General features: G+C 41.5%; 1 protein-coding gene across 4 annotated transcripts; it reads right to left on the bottom strand.

The window, feature by feature from the left end:
* Positions 1-3,776: 3,776 nt before the first annotated feature.
* On the bottom strand, positions 3,777-17,489 carry OCIAD2 (OCIA domain containing 2). Of its 4 annotated transcripts, none has more exons than XM_006198120.4 (7): positions 17,378-17,489; positions 14,935-15,056; positions 10,889-10,985; positions 9,132-9,185; positions 6,433-6,480; positions 5,207-5,324; positions 3,777-4,169 (listed from the first exon to the last, which is right to left on the bottom strand). In XM_006198120.4, exons 2-7 carry the CDS (start codon positions 14,998-15,000, stop codon positions 4,088-4,090), a joined length of 465 nt encoding a protein of 154 aa, XP_006198182.1. In that variant the 5' UTR covers positions 15,001-15,056; positions 17,378-17,489; the 3' UTR covers positions 3,777-4,087. The 4 variants fall into 4 exon arrangements, with proteins under 4 accessions (XP_006198182.1, XP_072800355.1, XP_072800360.1 ...); XM_072944254.1 differs by having other exon boundaries at positions 17,350-17,383; XM_072944259.1 differs by lacking the exon at positions 17,378-17,489 and adding an exon at positions 17,268-17,288.
* Positions 17,490-17,711: the final 222 nt, after the last annotated feature.

Raw genomic sequence — 17,711 nt, 5'->3', positions numbered from 1 at the left:
CATTCTCTTTGACTAGGAGTGAGGCATAACTCCCCAGGGGTTATTCTCCAGGGCTCTTGGGCCTGCCCTCTGAGTCTTCTTCTCCCATAAAGGTAGCTCGTGTTTGGCACTCAGTAGTGTTCTCAGCCTGCTTCCTGCCCATAGGAATTAGGGATCCCAAGGCCTCTTCTTAATACAGTCCATCTCTAAACTGATAGAATTTTCTAAACCCGTGGAATTTTGTTTGTTTTTTTAAGAACCTGTGGAGTTTTAATGTATCAACTTACAGTCCATTATGCAAAAGCCTCCCATAAATCTACTAGAAATAGTCTCTTTTCTAAGTTGGGCGTCCTGTAAGGCTGATAAACAACATCCCTAAGATTCTGGGAAGCCTTGGGTAGGGTCCACAAAGTTTTGCCTTTAAGACATGTAGAAGGCCATTTGTGTCTGAAGCGTCCTGAGGCACTCGGGCTTCTGAAGTCCAGAACAAAAAATTCTAGTGCCCAGCTCTGGATTCGATCTTTGCCTGGAAGCCACTTCTGAATCTGAGAACTTCTTTCCTGGCTTAAAAAGACTCTCCTGAGCTTTTATATTTTCTCCAAACCACTTTTGAAAATGGAATAATTTGTTCTTTATAGTACGTTTCTTCTCTCTCATTTTACTTTAGACAGCTAGAAAATGTCAGATGGCACCTTCAACACTGCCCAGAAATCTTAACTAGATCAAGTTTATGAGGTACATCTTCCATTTTTCCATTTTACCACAGGTAACAGTTTCACTAAACTTTACTGCCCAATCAGGGAGTTCCTCCAGCTTTCAGTAACATTTTCCTCTCTCTCGTTATCCCTCCTTGACTGCCTCCTTGGAAGCTCTTTAGGCTTCTGAAAATGCTCTCATCCAGGCCCTTTAGGTTTTCCCTGACAACCTCCTCAAGGTCCTGCCAACATCCACCTGCCACTTGTTCCCAAAACCAATGCTACACGCTTTAGGTTTTTGTTACGGCAGCCCCCCACTTCAGCTACCCGGTGTCTGTATTGAGAGTTTGATGGAAAAATAGAATCGCTCTGAATAACACAGAGTAAGGGATTTATTATAGGGATTCAATTTGAGGCAGTTGTGGAACTGATGGCTCAGTGTACAGGTACTGAAGGTACTGAAGAAATGAAGCCAGGTCACCTGTGAGTGGTAGAGCCTGGATCTCAGCACAGGGCCTGATACGGAGCCACTCTTGTTATCAGTTCAAGTGCCTGAATGAAGAAGCAGGTTAATCCTGTTGTCCTCTGAACTGGTCGTCATCATATATAGGTAGGGAGAGAGAGACATCAGAAATTCTGGAAATTCTGATCTATTCTGGTAAACAAATCAGACATAAAAGGATTTTTCTACTATTTTTAAAATTGTGAAATGTGTACTTCATGCAGAATACAGCTTAACTCTAGCAATAACTTTTGAATCCCAGGATCATACAGAAGAAAAATTTAGAAACAAATGGTCACCTTAGCTAATAGTGGGTGGAACACTTGAGTAGTGTCTCAAAATTTAAAATAGCTTGATAGAATCCTTTCTTGTCATCTATTTGTATGTAACTTACAACAGGAACACACTTCCAAACATCACTGGAGTGCCACAGAATGCATGGGATTAAAAGAAATCATTTTGATGTTTTCTGGTTGGATAAAGATCATCCTTATTCTCATTAATGCCATTCTCCACTGTTAAGAGCATGTTTACAACGTTGTTTAGAGAAGGTACAAATGTGTGTGTGACAAGGCTTGTTGATTTCAGATATCAAGTTTGTCTCTTCTTACAGGTACATCCAGCGATAAAGTAGGTAAATGATACATTTTAAATTCCATTAACCAAATGTGAAATAATAGAATCTTTTCCATTTTCTTCATTCTTGAACATCAGTCCATGGTGTGTGTGTGTGTGTGTGTGTGTGTGTGTGTGTGTGTGTGTGTGTGTGTGTGTGTGTAATTTTTTTGTTTAATGGAAATACTGGGAATTGAACCCAGAACGTTAGACATGCTAAGCGTGTGCTCCACCACTGAGCTATTTCCCACCCCACCCCACCGAGGTTTTTTTTCTTTTTAAATATATCATTAAAGTACTGCTTTTATAAACTTCTGACCACCTTGGGGATGAATGCTGGTAACCGCTAAATGCTAACAAATTCGGCTCCTTTAACACATCTTCCTGCAAAAACAGACATTCTCCCTCAGATACTTGCTTCCTAATATGTACAACAGATAATGCAGAAAAATATTCAAGATTTCTTGGATGATCTTCCAATTTTTTTTTCTTTATTGATTTCCTTTAACAGTAAGATCACTGTGATAAACTGCTTCAATGAAAAGCTAATCCACTTAGGAAAATCAAGAGCCCAAACTGTAAGCCCAACTGGAATTTAAAGGACTATGAAGATGTCAGCAGCAAAAGCAATGTTCCTTTTCAACAATAATGGATTCATCTTTTCCCACTGCCCTGAGGCTGATTTTAACATTGACCTGCTGTGCTTAGCAATGTGAAAATGTTCTCATCCCTGGGAAATCATTTTCTGGGACGCAGGAAATAAATGTGCCCAATTCTGAATTTTCACCAATAGCTGAGATAACAGAGTCACCAATTGCTAGTTGTCAGAGCCAGGAGTTAAAGTGCATCCAAGAAGCTAAGATATTGGCTCTGTGTTCTGATTTACAGAAATAGAACGTTATCAATGGAAAAACCGGATTGTGTAATATAAAAAAAGACCTTGTCAAAGTCACCCCATTTTATACACTTAATGTTCATGTAAAAATAAAAACTTCCAAATATTTTTGATGTAGAACATAAAATTTTATCTATCAAGCATTAACCTATGATGAGATTCCCTTTTTTACCTCCATGGTACAGGTTTCAAGATGTATTAAGTAAAATGCAACTGTGAACCCACACCACACACACATACACACACACACTATATATATATATAAATGGTGATACATATGCATATTTTCCTGAGAAAATGCAAAGATATGAGAAGTTTTCATGGAAGGCTCAGACAACCTGCTGTAAAACAAAAGGTCCCCAGGGGAAGAGTTTGTTTTCATGCAAAAAAACCTGGCAGGAGAATAGGAATTCAATGCTTGAAGTTGGGTTGGCTAGCCTCTGAGCTCCCTCAAAGCCCTGAAGTTTATCATTCCATGAATTAATTCTGGTGATTCCTCTCAGAAATATGTAAACTGTTTCTCGGGAGAAGGAGGGACATTTTGGGAAGTTGTGTTTATTCTTTCAGGCCACTAGCAGTATAAAAAAGAACACAGTTATGGGTTTTAATTGGGGGGGGCAGTAATTAGGTTTATTTATTTAATATTTTTTAACGGAGATACTGGGGATTGAACCCAGGACCTCATGCATGCTAGACATACACTCTACCACTGAACTATACTCTCCTCACTAAGGACCCAGCTCTTGAGTGCTGACCATCAGTACTACACATTAGCTAAGTAAGTAACCCAAAGACAACAGACTTTTCCAAAACCTTACCATACCGATGAGACATAAAGTCACTTAGGTCACCAAAAGGACAGCTGATTCATATTGTGACTCTACCAAATGAAATGTTTTTCATTAAGTTAAAAAATCTTGGCCCCCTATATTTTAAAAAGGACTTCCCATAGACACAATCTTTCTTGCCCTGTATTTCTATCTGTACAAACTGGTTTTCTCTGGGGCAGGACTTTTCAAATTTCTCAACTCATTCCTGTCCTCTGTTAGAGATCTTAAAAGCCTGAACAAAAGCAGAGTCAGAGAATGGATGCGGTCGAATCAGAGACATCTCTAAATTCTTTTAATTAGCTGTAAGCAAGTGAGAATGTGACATTCTTTCTTTTAGAGTGCTACGTTCTTTCTTTTGGTGTATGAATGCTCCCAACATGATCTTAAGCAGCAGAAAAACATGTAGTTCTCAAGTCAATTGAGAATTAACACTGAAAGCATTTCAACAGAGTGAGAAAAATCACAATGTATCTATTCCACTATAAGTATGTTATTTTAAAGCACACTTGAAAATTTAAATGTGTACAAATTCAGAGGTTTTTAGAAACTTCAAAAGCCACAGTCACAGAGTTTAGGAAGCCGAAGGTTGTGAACGTCCCTCCTCACTTAACCCATGCTTTATTTTGCATTCCTCACAGGTAAGAAGGCAGTGCCTAGAACAGAAGCAAAAATGGTGGTTTGCACTTTGACATTGGAAGCTCTAGTCTGAACACAATATTATTTAGAGGTATTTTCTTTCTTCTCCTTCTTCTTCTTCTTGTTTTTTTTTTTTTTTTTTTTTGTCACGAGAGGTGCTGGGGATTGAATCCACGACCTCTTGCACGATAAGCATGTGCTTTACCACTGAGCTACACCCTCCACCCCCTCGGGATATTTTCTAACCTAAAGTTCTCAAGCCTAATTTTTTTCAGGAATAATAGGAGTTGTTTCTTGGTTTCAGACTTCTTGAATTTCATCCACAGAAAGGCTAATAGTGCTCTTTCTGTCCCATGTTGTTTTCACCATGTCGTACTGACTCTCAAACATAGTCCACTGTGACAAGTGAGGGATCTTTACAGAAATGTGTCCCCAGCACTAGTTCTGTAATACCACGGTAGAAATAGCTATTATTTACTGAGCACTGACTGTCATAAACAATCATTTCTATTCCTTATAATATCCCATGAAAACAATTCTGATCACCATTTTACACAGATGGGAAAACTGAAGATTTGAGAGTTTAAGAAACTTGTCCATGGTCACACAAGTGCTAGAACTGCTTTTGAACCCAGGGACTCTAACAGCAGAGGTAATGCTGCTAATTCCAGAGTCTTACTGCTTGCACCCCTAATGAGAATCACAATTTACATTAATGTAGTAAAGGCTCTGAGAAGTCCTGCAGTAAAGAACCCTGTTTAAATTTATATAATCCCGTGATGGTAGAAGCTGTGTCTGCTGACTAAGGCATTCTATAGACTTGCACAATGCCTTGAACATAGTAGGTACTCACTAAATGTTAACTAAGCAAATGAAATAAGTAATTCAGTTAAATCATAAATAATTATTATTGAGGTTCAACAGCAACAACTCAAACTTTGAGTCTTTTTTCAACATATGAATATTACAAACTGTTTAATATTATAAATAGTAAATGATCTTTCATTTGCTTTTCAATAATTATCTTTAACAATCCCTCAAACAGAGTACCAACCTGTTATGCCCTGGACCAAAACCAGCCCCACGCAGCTGATCTTCAAAGACATGGAATTTACTCTGGCATACTCTTATGTATGATGCCTTTCCAAGGCCAAATCCCAAGATACCAGCAACTGTAAAAGCAGGTCAGGAAAGATAAATAATTTAAAGGTTTGGGAAAAAAATGTGACAATGAATATATGTATGTTTATGTATAACTGAAAAATTGTGCTCTACACTGGAATTTGACACAACACTGTAAAATGACTGTAACTCAATAAAAAGATGTTAAAAATAATTTAAAGGTTTGGAATTGCCTCCATTAATTACCTCCTGGAACTTTCTTTATTAAAAGTGGTAATTTTTATATCAGAAGTACCTTGATAAATCAATGAACAAAAACTATGGGAAAGAAGCTATTAAGGAGCAAGCTTGGGAATTGCATACTTTTTGCTGTCCTGAGTTTTGAACTGGAGGTAGGAGGGCCAGGACAGAGCAAGTAAAGGTGATGTCCCAGAGACGGGCAGCCAGAGGGAGGCCCACTGGCCAACAAATCTCTGAGGCCACCATGGGAGGGAGAGGTGGGACGTGGGTTGTGGCTATAGGCAGCCTCCAAACCACTGGGTGGGAGAGCCTCTTAATTCTCTGGATTGGCGTATGGGGAGCTGCAGTCCCTCTTGCCTGTAGGGGACAGAGGTCTCAAGGCAGAGGGAACCACCTACAGGAGAAATCTCTAGCCTGCTCTTCCTGCTGGGAATGAAGTTTCAGATTATAAACGGGAAAGCATCCTCTGTGTACATGCGAGGTCTGTTATAATCAGTGGAAGAAGATGAAACTTTCAAGTTTATGGTAAATGTTTAATAGAAAGCCCTCATTAAAAAAAATCATTCATTTGTTATGTCCATTACAGAAAATAATTCAAAAAGACTGACCAAAAGAAGAAAATGAAAACCTCTGCTGGAGCTGTCATTCCAAGGCTCTGCTGCTGAGGTCCTCTCGTATATCCTGCCAGGCCCTCCTAGTCCATGCTTTAAAGAGGACTAGGGTGACGTCCCTACTGCTCAGCTTTCTATCAGAAAGTGCTGAATGTACTAAAAATTGCAAAGTGGCAAAAAATGGAAACCGATTTTTCAGAGAGTCAACACATGCAATTTGGTTAACCTGGACATTCCCTCTCCAGTTGCCACACAAATCTTTTTAAAAAAAGTGAATCTTTTTTTTTTTTTAACTTCTATGACTTACGTGCGACTTTAGGCAATGATCCAAATCTTGGATTAGCTGCTAAATAACCTAAGAAATAATAAATAAGTACATTATTATTTCATTTTATAACTTAATGAAATTTATAAAGAAACTTATTTAAAGGTATCAGGTCCAAGGTGAAGATAATAACTTAGCTCCAAACAATTAGTTATTGCCCCCTTCCCCTTTTAAAGTAACAACACAGAATCTCAATTTAGAGAGTCACAGTATATATAATCACAATTCTAAAATGAAAACATTAACACCTCTAGTGGGCAGAATAATGGCCTCCTAAACATGCCTCCATCCCAACCCTTGGAAACTGAGTATGTCACGTCACACAACAAAAGAGAATTAGGGTAGAAAATGGAACTAAGGCTGCTAACCAGATGACTAACTACTATATATAAAAATAGATAAAAAACAAATTCCTTCTGTATGACACAGGGAACTGTATTCAGTATCTTGTAATAACCTTTAATGAAAAAGAATATGAAAACAAACATGTATATGCATGTATGACTGGGACATTCTGCTGTACACCAGAAATTGACACATTGTAACTGACTATACTGTAATAAAAATAGTAATAAAATAAAATAGCGAGATTATCCTGGATTATTTGGGTGGGGCCAATGTAACCACAATGACCCTTGAATGTAAAAGGATTTGGAGACAGAACCAGACAAATGGCAGTATAACTTGGCTCAAGTTGCTGGCTTTGCAGACAGAGGAAGGGGCCATGGGCCAAGGAAGGGAAAGGAAGCCCTCGAGCCCCCAGAGAGGAATGCAGCCCTGCGGACACTTTGATTTCAGCTCAGCGAAACCCCTTCTGGACTTCTGACCTCTAGGACAGTAAGCTAATAAATTTATATTGTTTTAAGCTACTACGTTTGTAGAAATCTGTAGAAGACTAATACACAACCTGGAAAAATGTATTCGTACAGATGCAAGAGATGGTAGATTTTGAGTAATTTAATATTTGTAAAATATAACCCCTTTAGGTTATAGATAGCATATTTTTTCTGTGTCAAGTACATTCTGACAAAGGCTTATTACTGACTGACAAATAAATTTCCACAAAAAGACTATCTTCAAGTTATCGAAATGAAATCACATTTAATAAATCAACTTTAAGGACAAGAATAATTTGACTGAAATGAGATTCTAGCTATATAACATACGTGGGCTTTGAGATCCAAAAAAGAACTAAATATCTTCATGTTTGCTTGGTACAAATACTCTTTAAAATTCTAATAATCAGTGGAGGAGGGTATAGCTCAGTGGTAGAGTGTGCGCTTAGCATGCATGAGGTCCCAGGTTCAATCCTCAGAACCTCCATTAAAATAAATAAGTAAAACCTAATTATCTTCCCCTCAAAAAGCCAAACATAAATAAATAAAAAACAAAAATTAAAAAAAACCCGAGATCATTTCCATTTAAAGAATAAATAAACCTCATTACCTCCTCTCCACACACACATATACACAAAAATGTAGTTTAAAAATAGTCCTAGTAATCAGCAGTGTTCAATGTAACAGCCTTCAACAGGATCAGGTGCCTTGTCGAGAGACTTAGCAGTGCCTGTGCACTCTCTGGTTAGGTGCAGTCTGGTTAGACGGAGTCAGAGAGAAAGAAGAGAGCAAGGAAGGAAGAACAGAGGGGAGCATTGGAAAACGCTGAGGCAGGGAGAGGTCATGTGGGAGATGCAGGGAGGCGGCCAGTCCCCATGATCTATTGCACACGTTAGACAGGGCGCCCTTCCTGATGCAGCCTCTCGTCAGGACAAGCGGCTTGAAGGACAGAGCTTGGGGGGATTCAGCCCCGCTCACCTCCTCCCAGGAGCACCCTTGTGCAGGGAACAATCTAACCATAACAGGGACTCTGGTACAGAGAGTCTTGTACTCCTTTCCTGTGGCTGTTCTAACAAATTACCACAATGGTTTACAACAACACAAATCCAACACATTACATTACAGTTCTGGAGGCCAGAAGCTCAAAATGGGTCTCACAGGGTGCTCTAGTCCATTCGAGCTGCTGTAACATGTGGGGCCTCTTCTATAAGAGCACTAACCCCATTCATGTGGGCTCCACCCTCAAGCCCTGGTCACCTCCAAAGGCCCCACCTCCTAATACCATCACCCGGGGCTTTGGAATTCCAATATGTGAATCTGGGGGGACACAAACATTCAGACCATAGCACAGGGCTAAATCAAAGTGTCGAAAGATCTGCCTGGAGGCTCTAGGGTTTCTTGCCTTTCCAGCTTCTAGAAGCCACTCATTCCTTGACTTATGACCCCTTTCTCCATCTTCAGAGTCAGTAAGGTTGGGCTGAGTCTTTCTCATTCTGCCATCTCTCTGGTTCTGTCTTCTGATCCACTCTCATTGTTAAGGACCCTTTTGATTATATTGAGACCATCTGTATAATCCAGAATAATCTCCCTATTTTAAGGTCAGCTGATTAGCAACCTTAATTCCATTTGCAAATTTAATTTCCCTTTGCTACATAACCTAACATAATCGCCCATTCTGCAGAACAGGAGGAGGGGAAGAGGGGGACTTAGGCTAGAAGGCGGCAAAAGCCTGCATGAATAAATCCTTCACCAAAAAAATAAACGCCGAGAACCAAAGATTGCCGGAAGGGCCAGTGAAAACTAGATTCTCTTAAGTTAAATTATGTAACAAATACTGAATTTTACCTTGGTGGACCAGTCCTTGGGTGACAAGCATGCTTACGAGAGAAAAAGGCAGAGCTGTAAAACAAAAACGCCCTTCAATATTGCTGTTTTAAAACTTGGCACCTCACCTAGAAGTCAGGGCTAATGACTCTGAGTGTTTTCTCAGCCTACCTTGGCAGTGGGAGTTTAGTCATTTGTTACTATTCAACAAATATTTGTTGAGCACAGCATGGAGAATTTTCCTGGGGTCTGCCCCAGGCACTCAGCCTGACACAGCAGTAATGTGACCAAACCTAAACCCTGCGCAACTCCATCTCCAACACCCACCACGCATCTGGTCCTGATCACTGCATACAACGTGGGCCTCTTTATGTGTGTGGACTTTGCTGTTGAATTTGGGAGTTGCTGCTAGCTATATACTTTGAAATTTTCAGTCCTACATAAAAGTTTTATTAAAAAGTACAATAAATTGCATACCCTATCTAGGATAATTCTCTGCTTTTGTCTTTTATGACGTTTTGTGACACAATTTGGGTAAGTCTATTTTCTGAAGATTACTACATTCACACGGGCAATGTTTAGCAATGACTTTTAAAAACAGGCAAGTTCCTCTGACAAAGGCACTTTCTAGTTCTGTCAAAATGCATCAAACGACTTCTTCCCAAAGCAAAGAGCAGTGATAAACATCTAGCTCCTCTTGGCAACCATGACAAATCAAATAGAATCAATTCCTCCTCTCAGATCTACCTGATGAGAGAGGCAAGTGGGTCACACTGAAATGTTAAACTACTAGGGCTTAATTAAATTACTCACCCAGGGGGAGGGGATAGCTCAAGTGATAGAGTGCATGCTTAGCATGCATGAGGTCCTGGGTTCAATCCCCAGTACCTCCATTAAAAAAGTAATTAAACAAATAAATCTAATGACCTCCCCCCATCAAAAAAAAAAACTAAATTACTTACTCATAGGTTGTCAAAAAAGACTTCCCAGCAGCACGATCTATAACCACTAGTACATAGTGTATATCAACTTCTAAAAAGTGTTACTTCCAAAAACAATTGATACTGGATTTGAATGATTTACAAAATCAAAACGAGTACTTCAAAGTATAAATTATGTCTATGCCAGCACTATTGCAAAGTACTGGAACTGTATCTACAAGCCCTATTATGACATTTTCAAATGCCAAATCATGAATTTTTTTAATTGGAAGAGACCTTAATGCAATGCCTGAATTCACACCCTTCTCTTATACAAAGCAGGCCCCGAAAGAGGAAAAGATTCAGCAGAAAAGATTATTTTAAGACACTGTAAGAGAAATATTAATAGAATGCTGCCACTTTTCATTCATTCCACAAATATTTGATAAGGTCTTTTTATATGTAAAGCACTGTGCTTGGCTCTGAGAGGGAGCGATGAACTTGACATCATTTCTAAACTTGATGAAGGTTAGAGCCTAGTGGAATTCAGGAAGCTCTACTTTTAAGAAATTTTAAATAACACTCGTGGTACACATTCTTGGTCACACGAAGGAAAGTGTCACATGTGCATCACTTTTTGGTAAGGGATGTAAACTGCTCCTAAATCAGATATTCTCCCTGCCCTTAAAAGGGTCTCAGCATGGATTCAAATTCCAAACAGCCTCAGATATGAATCCTCTTCAAGGAATTATGCAAAGTCCCTGTACAAAAATAAATTATTTCCATAATTCTAATATGATACGTAGGCAGTTTATTGCAGCAAATAGTGTTAACAAACATTAAGAGGGGTACAATTACCTCTCTTCCAGAAACTTTCTTCTTGACATTCCCGGATAATCTTTGAAATCTCTGCTCTGTGGATGTGCAGTTTTGATTTTGGACAAAACAACAGACTCTGCAACGAAAGTTACGTGGTTAAGTTGACAGAAATCATGAGAAATGCATCCGCTCTGTTTTCTCTGGAGGGTGAGGAGGTCTCCACTCTGGTCACACAGCATGCATTCTGTCCCGGCTGCCAGCCCAGAGCGATGGCCAGCTTCAGCCGGTGCATTCCAGCTGCGAATGCTGGATGGACTTAAGCAAGAAAAGAACCTCAGCTGGAGAGGCAAAGAGTGATTCACTGACCAGTGAGCATGGAGCAGGTATCTGGTTGGAATGCATTACTGCTGGGGCCATATTTTCTCTCTTACCTCCAGCCTTTCTTTCTTACCCTGCGATACCACTCACTCCTTTTGCCTCCTGGTCTCCGTAAGACCCAGTTCAAGGTTACTTCCTGGGTGAAGAGACTTCCCCTACAGCGTAATATTTACACACCTGGGAATCACACTCAGAGCAGTGTATTACAAGTTATCTATATCTGAATTCCAATTTACCTAGTTACACTTCACGTGCATTTTTGGACTATGTGCAACCATAGTCTAAAAAGCAGCAACAGACTGCTTTTTATTTTTCTACACAGCTTACTTTCTATCTTAACAGTATTTTTTTACACATTTATAAATGGTCTGCACATAATTTCTGGTGGAACTATTGACATGGTTGACATGATTATTTTCACTAGTTCTAGAGTATTTTTTTTTTATCAAGTTGATATGCTACAATCTGGACTCTCATCTTTTATGATCCCTCCCTGTTGGTAGGTATGTGTGTACTATTCACTTACTCTTGCCCACCTTCTCCATTCTCATCCTCTGCCCATCACTGCTATTCTGGGTGTTTAATGTAGCTCTTTTGCTTGTATGTGTGCTTGCAAAATGTTCATTGTTTTGGGTGCATGCATTTCTTACTGCAAATGGCATTGTTTTATGTATTTAGTTTTATTTTTAAAGATGTTTCCAACTCAGCTCTATGCTTTTAAGATCCATCCTCATTATGATATCTATCGAGTCCACTGTTTCTAACTGCTGCATGATTCTCCAGGATGCTTCCAAGTCCCCACTGCCAAATGCCCCCCTTACAGACCCACATGAGAACATCTTTCAGATATATTTTGAGAAGTAAAATATAGGGATGCATATTCCCAATGTGACAAAGTCTTGCTAGAGTGCGCTCCCCAAGGGCCGCACCAGTATCCAGTCCCAGCGGCAGGGTGCTAACGTCCCTCTCTACGCCTACAGACCCTGCATGGGAGCTAGCTAAGCTGGATTCCAAGCAGTTTAGAGTAAAAGAACAGTTTTATCACTCTTGGCATTGTCCGGTTTTCTAAAATTTAACAGTCTAATAGGTAGAAAGTAGTATCTTATTATCTGACAACTAATGTGTTTGAGCATCTCTGCATATTCTCCAGCCAGACTGTCCTTCTCCAGTGTTAAGGCAATCCCTGTAACTGAGTCTGGGGTATAACAATTTGTTATTCAGTAGTTCATTAATTTTGTAATGTGGTAAAATACACTTATTTACCATTTTAAAGTATACCACTCACGGCATTAAGCACATCCACCATGTTGTGTAGCCATCACCCCCATCTAGGTCCAGAACTTTTTCATCACCCCAAAAGGAAATTCCATACCCATTAAGGAGTCTCCCCATTCCCCCCTCCCTCCAACTCCCTGGAAACTACCAATCTGTTTTCTGTCTGTATGGATTTGCCTCTTCTGGATATTTTATATAAACAATATCCACAATGTGTAAACTTTTGTGGCTGGCTTCTCTTCCTTTGCATAATGTTTCCAAGGTTCATCCACGTTGTAGCACGTATCCATATTTTTATGGCTCAATAATATATAAATATAACTCATTTTGTTTATCCATTCATCCATTGATGGACATCTGGGTTGTTTCCACCTTTTGGCTATTGTGAATAATGCTGCTATAAACATTCTTGTACAGGTTTTTGTTTGAACACTTGCAATGAGTTCTGCTGGGCCATATGGTAACTCTGTGTTTAACTTACTGAGGAATTACCAAACTTTTTCCATAGTAGCTGCACCATTTTACAATACCATCAACAATGTATGAGGTTTCCAATTTTTCCATATCCTTGTCAATGTTTATTTTCTGTTTTGCTTATTTTTTTTCATATTAGCACATTAATTTTTTTTAATGAGGTACTGGGGATTGAATCCAGGATCTCATGCATGCTAAGCATGCACTCTGCCACTGAGCTATACCCTCCCTCCAGCACATTAAAATTTTTAATATAAATTATTTAATTTAAACTAAATTAACTACATTGTTTCTGTTTTTCACTATGGCCATGCTAGTGGGTATGAAATGGTGTATTTCACTGTGGTTTTGCTTTGCATTTCCCTACTGATTAATAACATTCAGCATCTTTTCATTTGCTTATTGACCATTTATACATCTTCTTTGGAGAAATTGCTGTTAAGCCCTTTGCCCATTTTTAAATTGCATTGTCATTTTGCTGTTGAGATCTAAGAGCTCTTTATATATTCTGGATACTAGACCCTTATCAGATACATGATTTGTAAATAATTTTTCCCATTCTGTGGATGATTCACTTAAAATTTTTTTTTGTTATTTAATTTTTCCTTACTCTGAAAGTCACACTTGTATTTCCTTGTCTGTGAATTTCTTATGCAGGTCCTCTCCCATTTACCTCTGGGAGTCTTCGTGTTTTTTCTGTTGAGGTGCAACTCTTTGGCTTTCGAAATTCACCTTGAAGATTTTGCTAATGTTGTTTTTGGACTCCTTGTTTGCAGGGGATGTCAGTGGATAGTGGTCACCATTTCTTGAGCACCTTCCTGTGGGCCAGGCACAGTGCCAAGCACTTTACACGTGTGATGACAAGGTGGAAGGACTCTGTGGTGCCTGTGCCTTCAGAGCTCCCCAAATGACCCAAGCAGGCAGCCTCCCTCTTCTTTCTGTACAGCTCCCCACAGCACAATATATGGAAGTGGTGGAAAGGGTGAGTCACAGCGACCAGAGAAGGAGCTATTCTTACGCTCCAGTTACGTTAATTCCTCAGCAAGCACTCCTCCTTATCCCAGTGTAAATATCTCTTCTTGGTTCTGCTTGGGGCTGCAGCAGAAATAAGGAACACCTCCCTCCCTCCCCTCCAGCAAACACACACACACATACACATCCCAGGTCAGGGACCCCGACCATTACAATTGCTATGAGTCTTGCAGTCAAGACTAAAGCTCCCACCAGAGTGTTCCCGGGGAGATCTGGCGAGCCTTTTCTGTAGAGCCATACATGTTTTATGGCTCTCCGTTTCTCAGAGGCAACTCAGGTGTCTAGACTCTTTTCCTTGTAATTTGATATCATTTGTCTGTTTGCCTAAACTTTGCTCCTTAAATATCATCTCCTCCATAACCCAGTTTTAGCTTGAAAAGTCGACCCCAGAGAACACAAACTGTATTTACCCAGCACAATACTTTCCCTCTTCTTCAATTATGTGTCCCTGAAACACATAACATTCACTCTTAACAAGTTAAAAAAGTGTGCCCCTGTTAACACTTGGGTTTTCAATCTGATGGCTAATTTAGTAGTTAAGGTCTCTGCTATCCTGAACAGGAACACCTGTCAGCAGCACACAGTATGATTAGCCTTGGTAACAAAAATGTAAAAAAACATGCATCGTGTTTCATTCTGTTAGATTCAAGCAAGAGTTTTGCTCTGCTAAAGGAAACCTCTTCAGTCACTGACAGCCTGTATAAGAGTTAGTTAAGCTGGATTCTAAACAGGGAAGAGTAAAGAAAGGATATTGTAAATAAAAATGTAAAACGCTCCTTTGCAAGCTGGCCAAAAACACACTTTCCTTCCCTTTTCCCTGAACCCATCTAACAACGTGCTAGACTGGAAAAAGTTAAGATGACTGGTCAAGGATGAGGCTTAAGGAAAGTCTTGTATGATGGCAGACTTTCAAATTAATAATATACCTGCTTGCTTGGTGGTGGCAAATGGGGACCTTTGTCTTCGTTTCCATGAGTAGACACTGAAGCCATGATGACTTTGCTTCTTTTCTAGTTGAGTGGACTCAGCTTCCTTGTTGACCCGATGTCTAAGGGAAGTGAAAGAGAGGTCACCATGCCATGACTGAGTGTTTATGTCAAACATAAAAACACCTTTAGGATCAACTCACCTATTTGGAAAACTTATTTTCATTTTGTCCTTAGTCTTATCTCCAACCACCTGCAAATCCACTTTCTAATGCTCCTCCCCCACAAACACACACACACACATTAACTCCATTAACTCACTAATGGTGACACATCATATGTAGAGTGGGGTGAAATACCGCACTAGGCACAGTGAAATGTTTTACGACCTATAAATTGTGTCCTAAAAAAAGTTTCAATTCATTACGAGGTCATTAACTACACAAATATTTACTGAGTGTCTATTATGTGCCAGGCCAAGGGATACAACGAAGTTAAAGACAGAATCAGTGCCAAAGGAACTTGCAATCTAAAGGGGAAGACAGACAAGTCAGCGGTTACCCAGCATGCAGAGGGCTTCCCTGGAGGCACGAACAGGGCACTGAGAAAGAAAGGCTTGTTTCTCTCTGGTCCCATCTGAAGACTGAGACTCTGAGTTTTCAAGAGGGTCTGTGGAGGCGGATGGACCCCAGGGGCAGGAAGGCCAGTTCGGAAGGTGCTGTAATAGTTCAGGCAAGGAAGTGAAGAGTCCTGGACCAAGACACTTGTGGGAAGGCCAGAGATGATAAATTTGAGTCTGGAAATGCTGTATTTGGGTGCCTGTGGAGGTGTACATTGGAAATAGCCAAGAGGGATTAGAATATTTGAGGATTTGAGTCTGGAGTTACAGATTAGGAGTAGGCTGGAAAGATGAATTTGGGAGATGCTTCCATTGAGATGATAGGTAAAGTAGGAAACATGAATAAAATGTCCAAAAAGAGTACCGGAGAATGTGAACACTGAGGCTAAGGGAATATCAACAAGAGAAGAGAAAAATAACAAGTGAAGGAAATCACTGAGGAGGAATAGCTGATCCAACGGGGAGGCAGTTTCTGAAGGAGGGAATGAACCATCGGTGTCACACGGTTCAGAAAAGACATTTGGCAATGATGGATATAGTCCAGGTGGACCATGAACCCTACAACCCCTACCCTACTGGGCAATGGCCACTGCACTCTGCAGCCCTGGACTCCATGACAACCACAGATTTCCCTGCAAAATGAGTATCTTATACACAACTCTGTATCCTACTAAGCTGCCAGGAATATGAGCCAAGAGAACATGTATTTGTAACAAGTTTCACTCTGTGTGCCTAATGTTATTGTAGGGGCAGCAAGATGCCCTACGGTGGAATGTCCTGAATCAGAAAGACCTGAGTTCAGATCCAGATCCTGACTCTACTCCTTGCTAGCGCTGTGCTTTGGGGCAAGTGACTTAAAGTGTCTGTGCCTCAGCTTTCTCACCTGCTAAGTGTGGATAATGGGCCTTGAGGGGCTGTTGCAAGGATGAGGGATGAGGGTTGGGGATGAGGGTTAGAGATGAGGGTAAGTCAACTGCTGCCGCTCAGCACCCAGCACAGTGTGTGAGCAGTAAAGAGCAGCTGTCAGAGCCCTAGGTGCCCTATTTCTTGAGGACCTCCAGAAAGTCTTTGCTGGCCTAAGGCCAAATTAGATTATCTTGGCTTAGTTAGGCCATTGCCTCAAGTCAGGAAGTACAGATATCAAAACTCAGCTTTGGTGGTCAAGTCCCCTCACACGCAATTAGTCACGGGTCCACATCTAAGCAAGCCTCCTGAGGGTCTTGCCTTCCCGGAGCAGCTCCCACCACCAAGCCTGGGTCTGGTTTGGGGTCCCTCTGCTTCTTCAGTTGTTGGGGGTAGGGTGGCAGGAGCGCTGACAAGTGGGCAGTGGGAAGGAGGCGAGCAGCAGGATTGGTGGGGGGTGCGTGTGACAGACCGACAGCCACAGGAGTCACTGCACTTTCTCTTTCTAGTTGGGGTGAGGGGAAAGCCGGAATCCGCTTGCAGGAATCCGCCACCACCCTCCCCGGGCCCCGCTCCCCCCGGCCGCCTCATGACCCTTGCCCGAGGCTCAGCCTCAGCCCGGGCCAGCGCGGAGGGGTTGGAATTGGCGATTCTAGGCCAACTACTTCTGTTCCCGAGGACTCGGGAAGTAACGCGGACAAAGAGGCCCCCCTGTCTTGCCATCCTTCCCGCTGTCACCCCCTCTCCCACGGGGGGGGTGCTCCCCTGCGGGGCTGAGGATCGCCTCGTAGGCCGCAACGCCGGCGCCCACCGAGCGCAACTCGCCTCCCCGCCCCCCCGCCCCCGCCCCCGCCCGCGCCCCTCGCGCCCCTCGGAGGCCGTGGTCCCCCTACCGCGCTCGCTCGCTTCCCGCGCCCTCACCTCTCTTTCGCGAGCTTTCTTCTGCCTCTTTCCTCCTCTGGCTCCGCCCCCGCAGCGCTCGGCTCCTCGCTTACTCGGGTGAGTCACTCAACAAGTGCACCCCATCCCCCACCGTGCAGCCCCCTTCTCTGTTGGTGGCACCGCACCCATACTCAACTGCCCAGGCTGAAACCCGCTCTTGCTAGAATCTCCCACCCCGCTCCCAAGTCTTGTCCTGATACCTGGTGGATTCTACCTCCTCCGTGCCTTTCAAATAACTACTTTCCTCACAGTAAAAACAACCACCATTTATTGAACACCCTCCTAGGGCCAGGAGGCTACATCCACTTACCTG

Source organism: Vicugna pacos, chromosome 2, assembly GCF_048564905.1.
Source record: "Vicugna pacos chromosome 2, VicPac4, whole genome shotgun sequence".
NCBI classification, from domain to species: Eukaryota; Metazoa; Chordata; class Mammalia; order Artiodactyla; family Camelidae; genus Vicugna; species Vicugna pacos.
This window is presented reverse-complemented; position numbering and strand designations above follow the sequence as displayed.

Coding starts and splice junctions, on each gene's coding strand:
- OCIAD2 (XM_006198120.4), bottom strand. CDS start 15,000: ATGGCTTCAGTGTCTACTCATGGAAACGAAGACAAAGGTCCCCATTTG. Junction 10,986..14,934: donor TGCCACCACCAAGCAAGCAG/GTATATTATTAA, acceptor CTTTCGTTGCAG/AGTCTGTTGTTTTGTCCAAA. Junction 4,170..5,206: donor TTTGGTCCAGGGCATAACAG/GTTGGTACTCTG, acceptor CTTCTGTTCTAG/GCACTGCCTTCTTACCTGTG.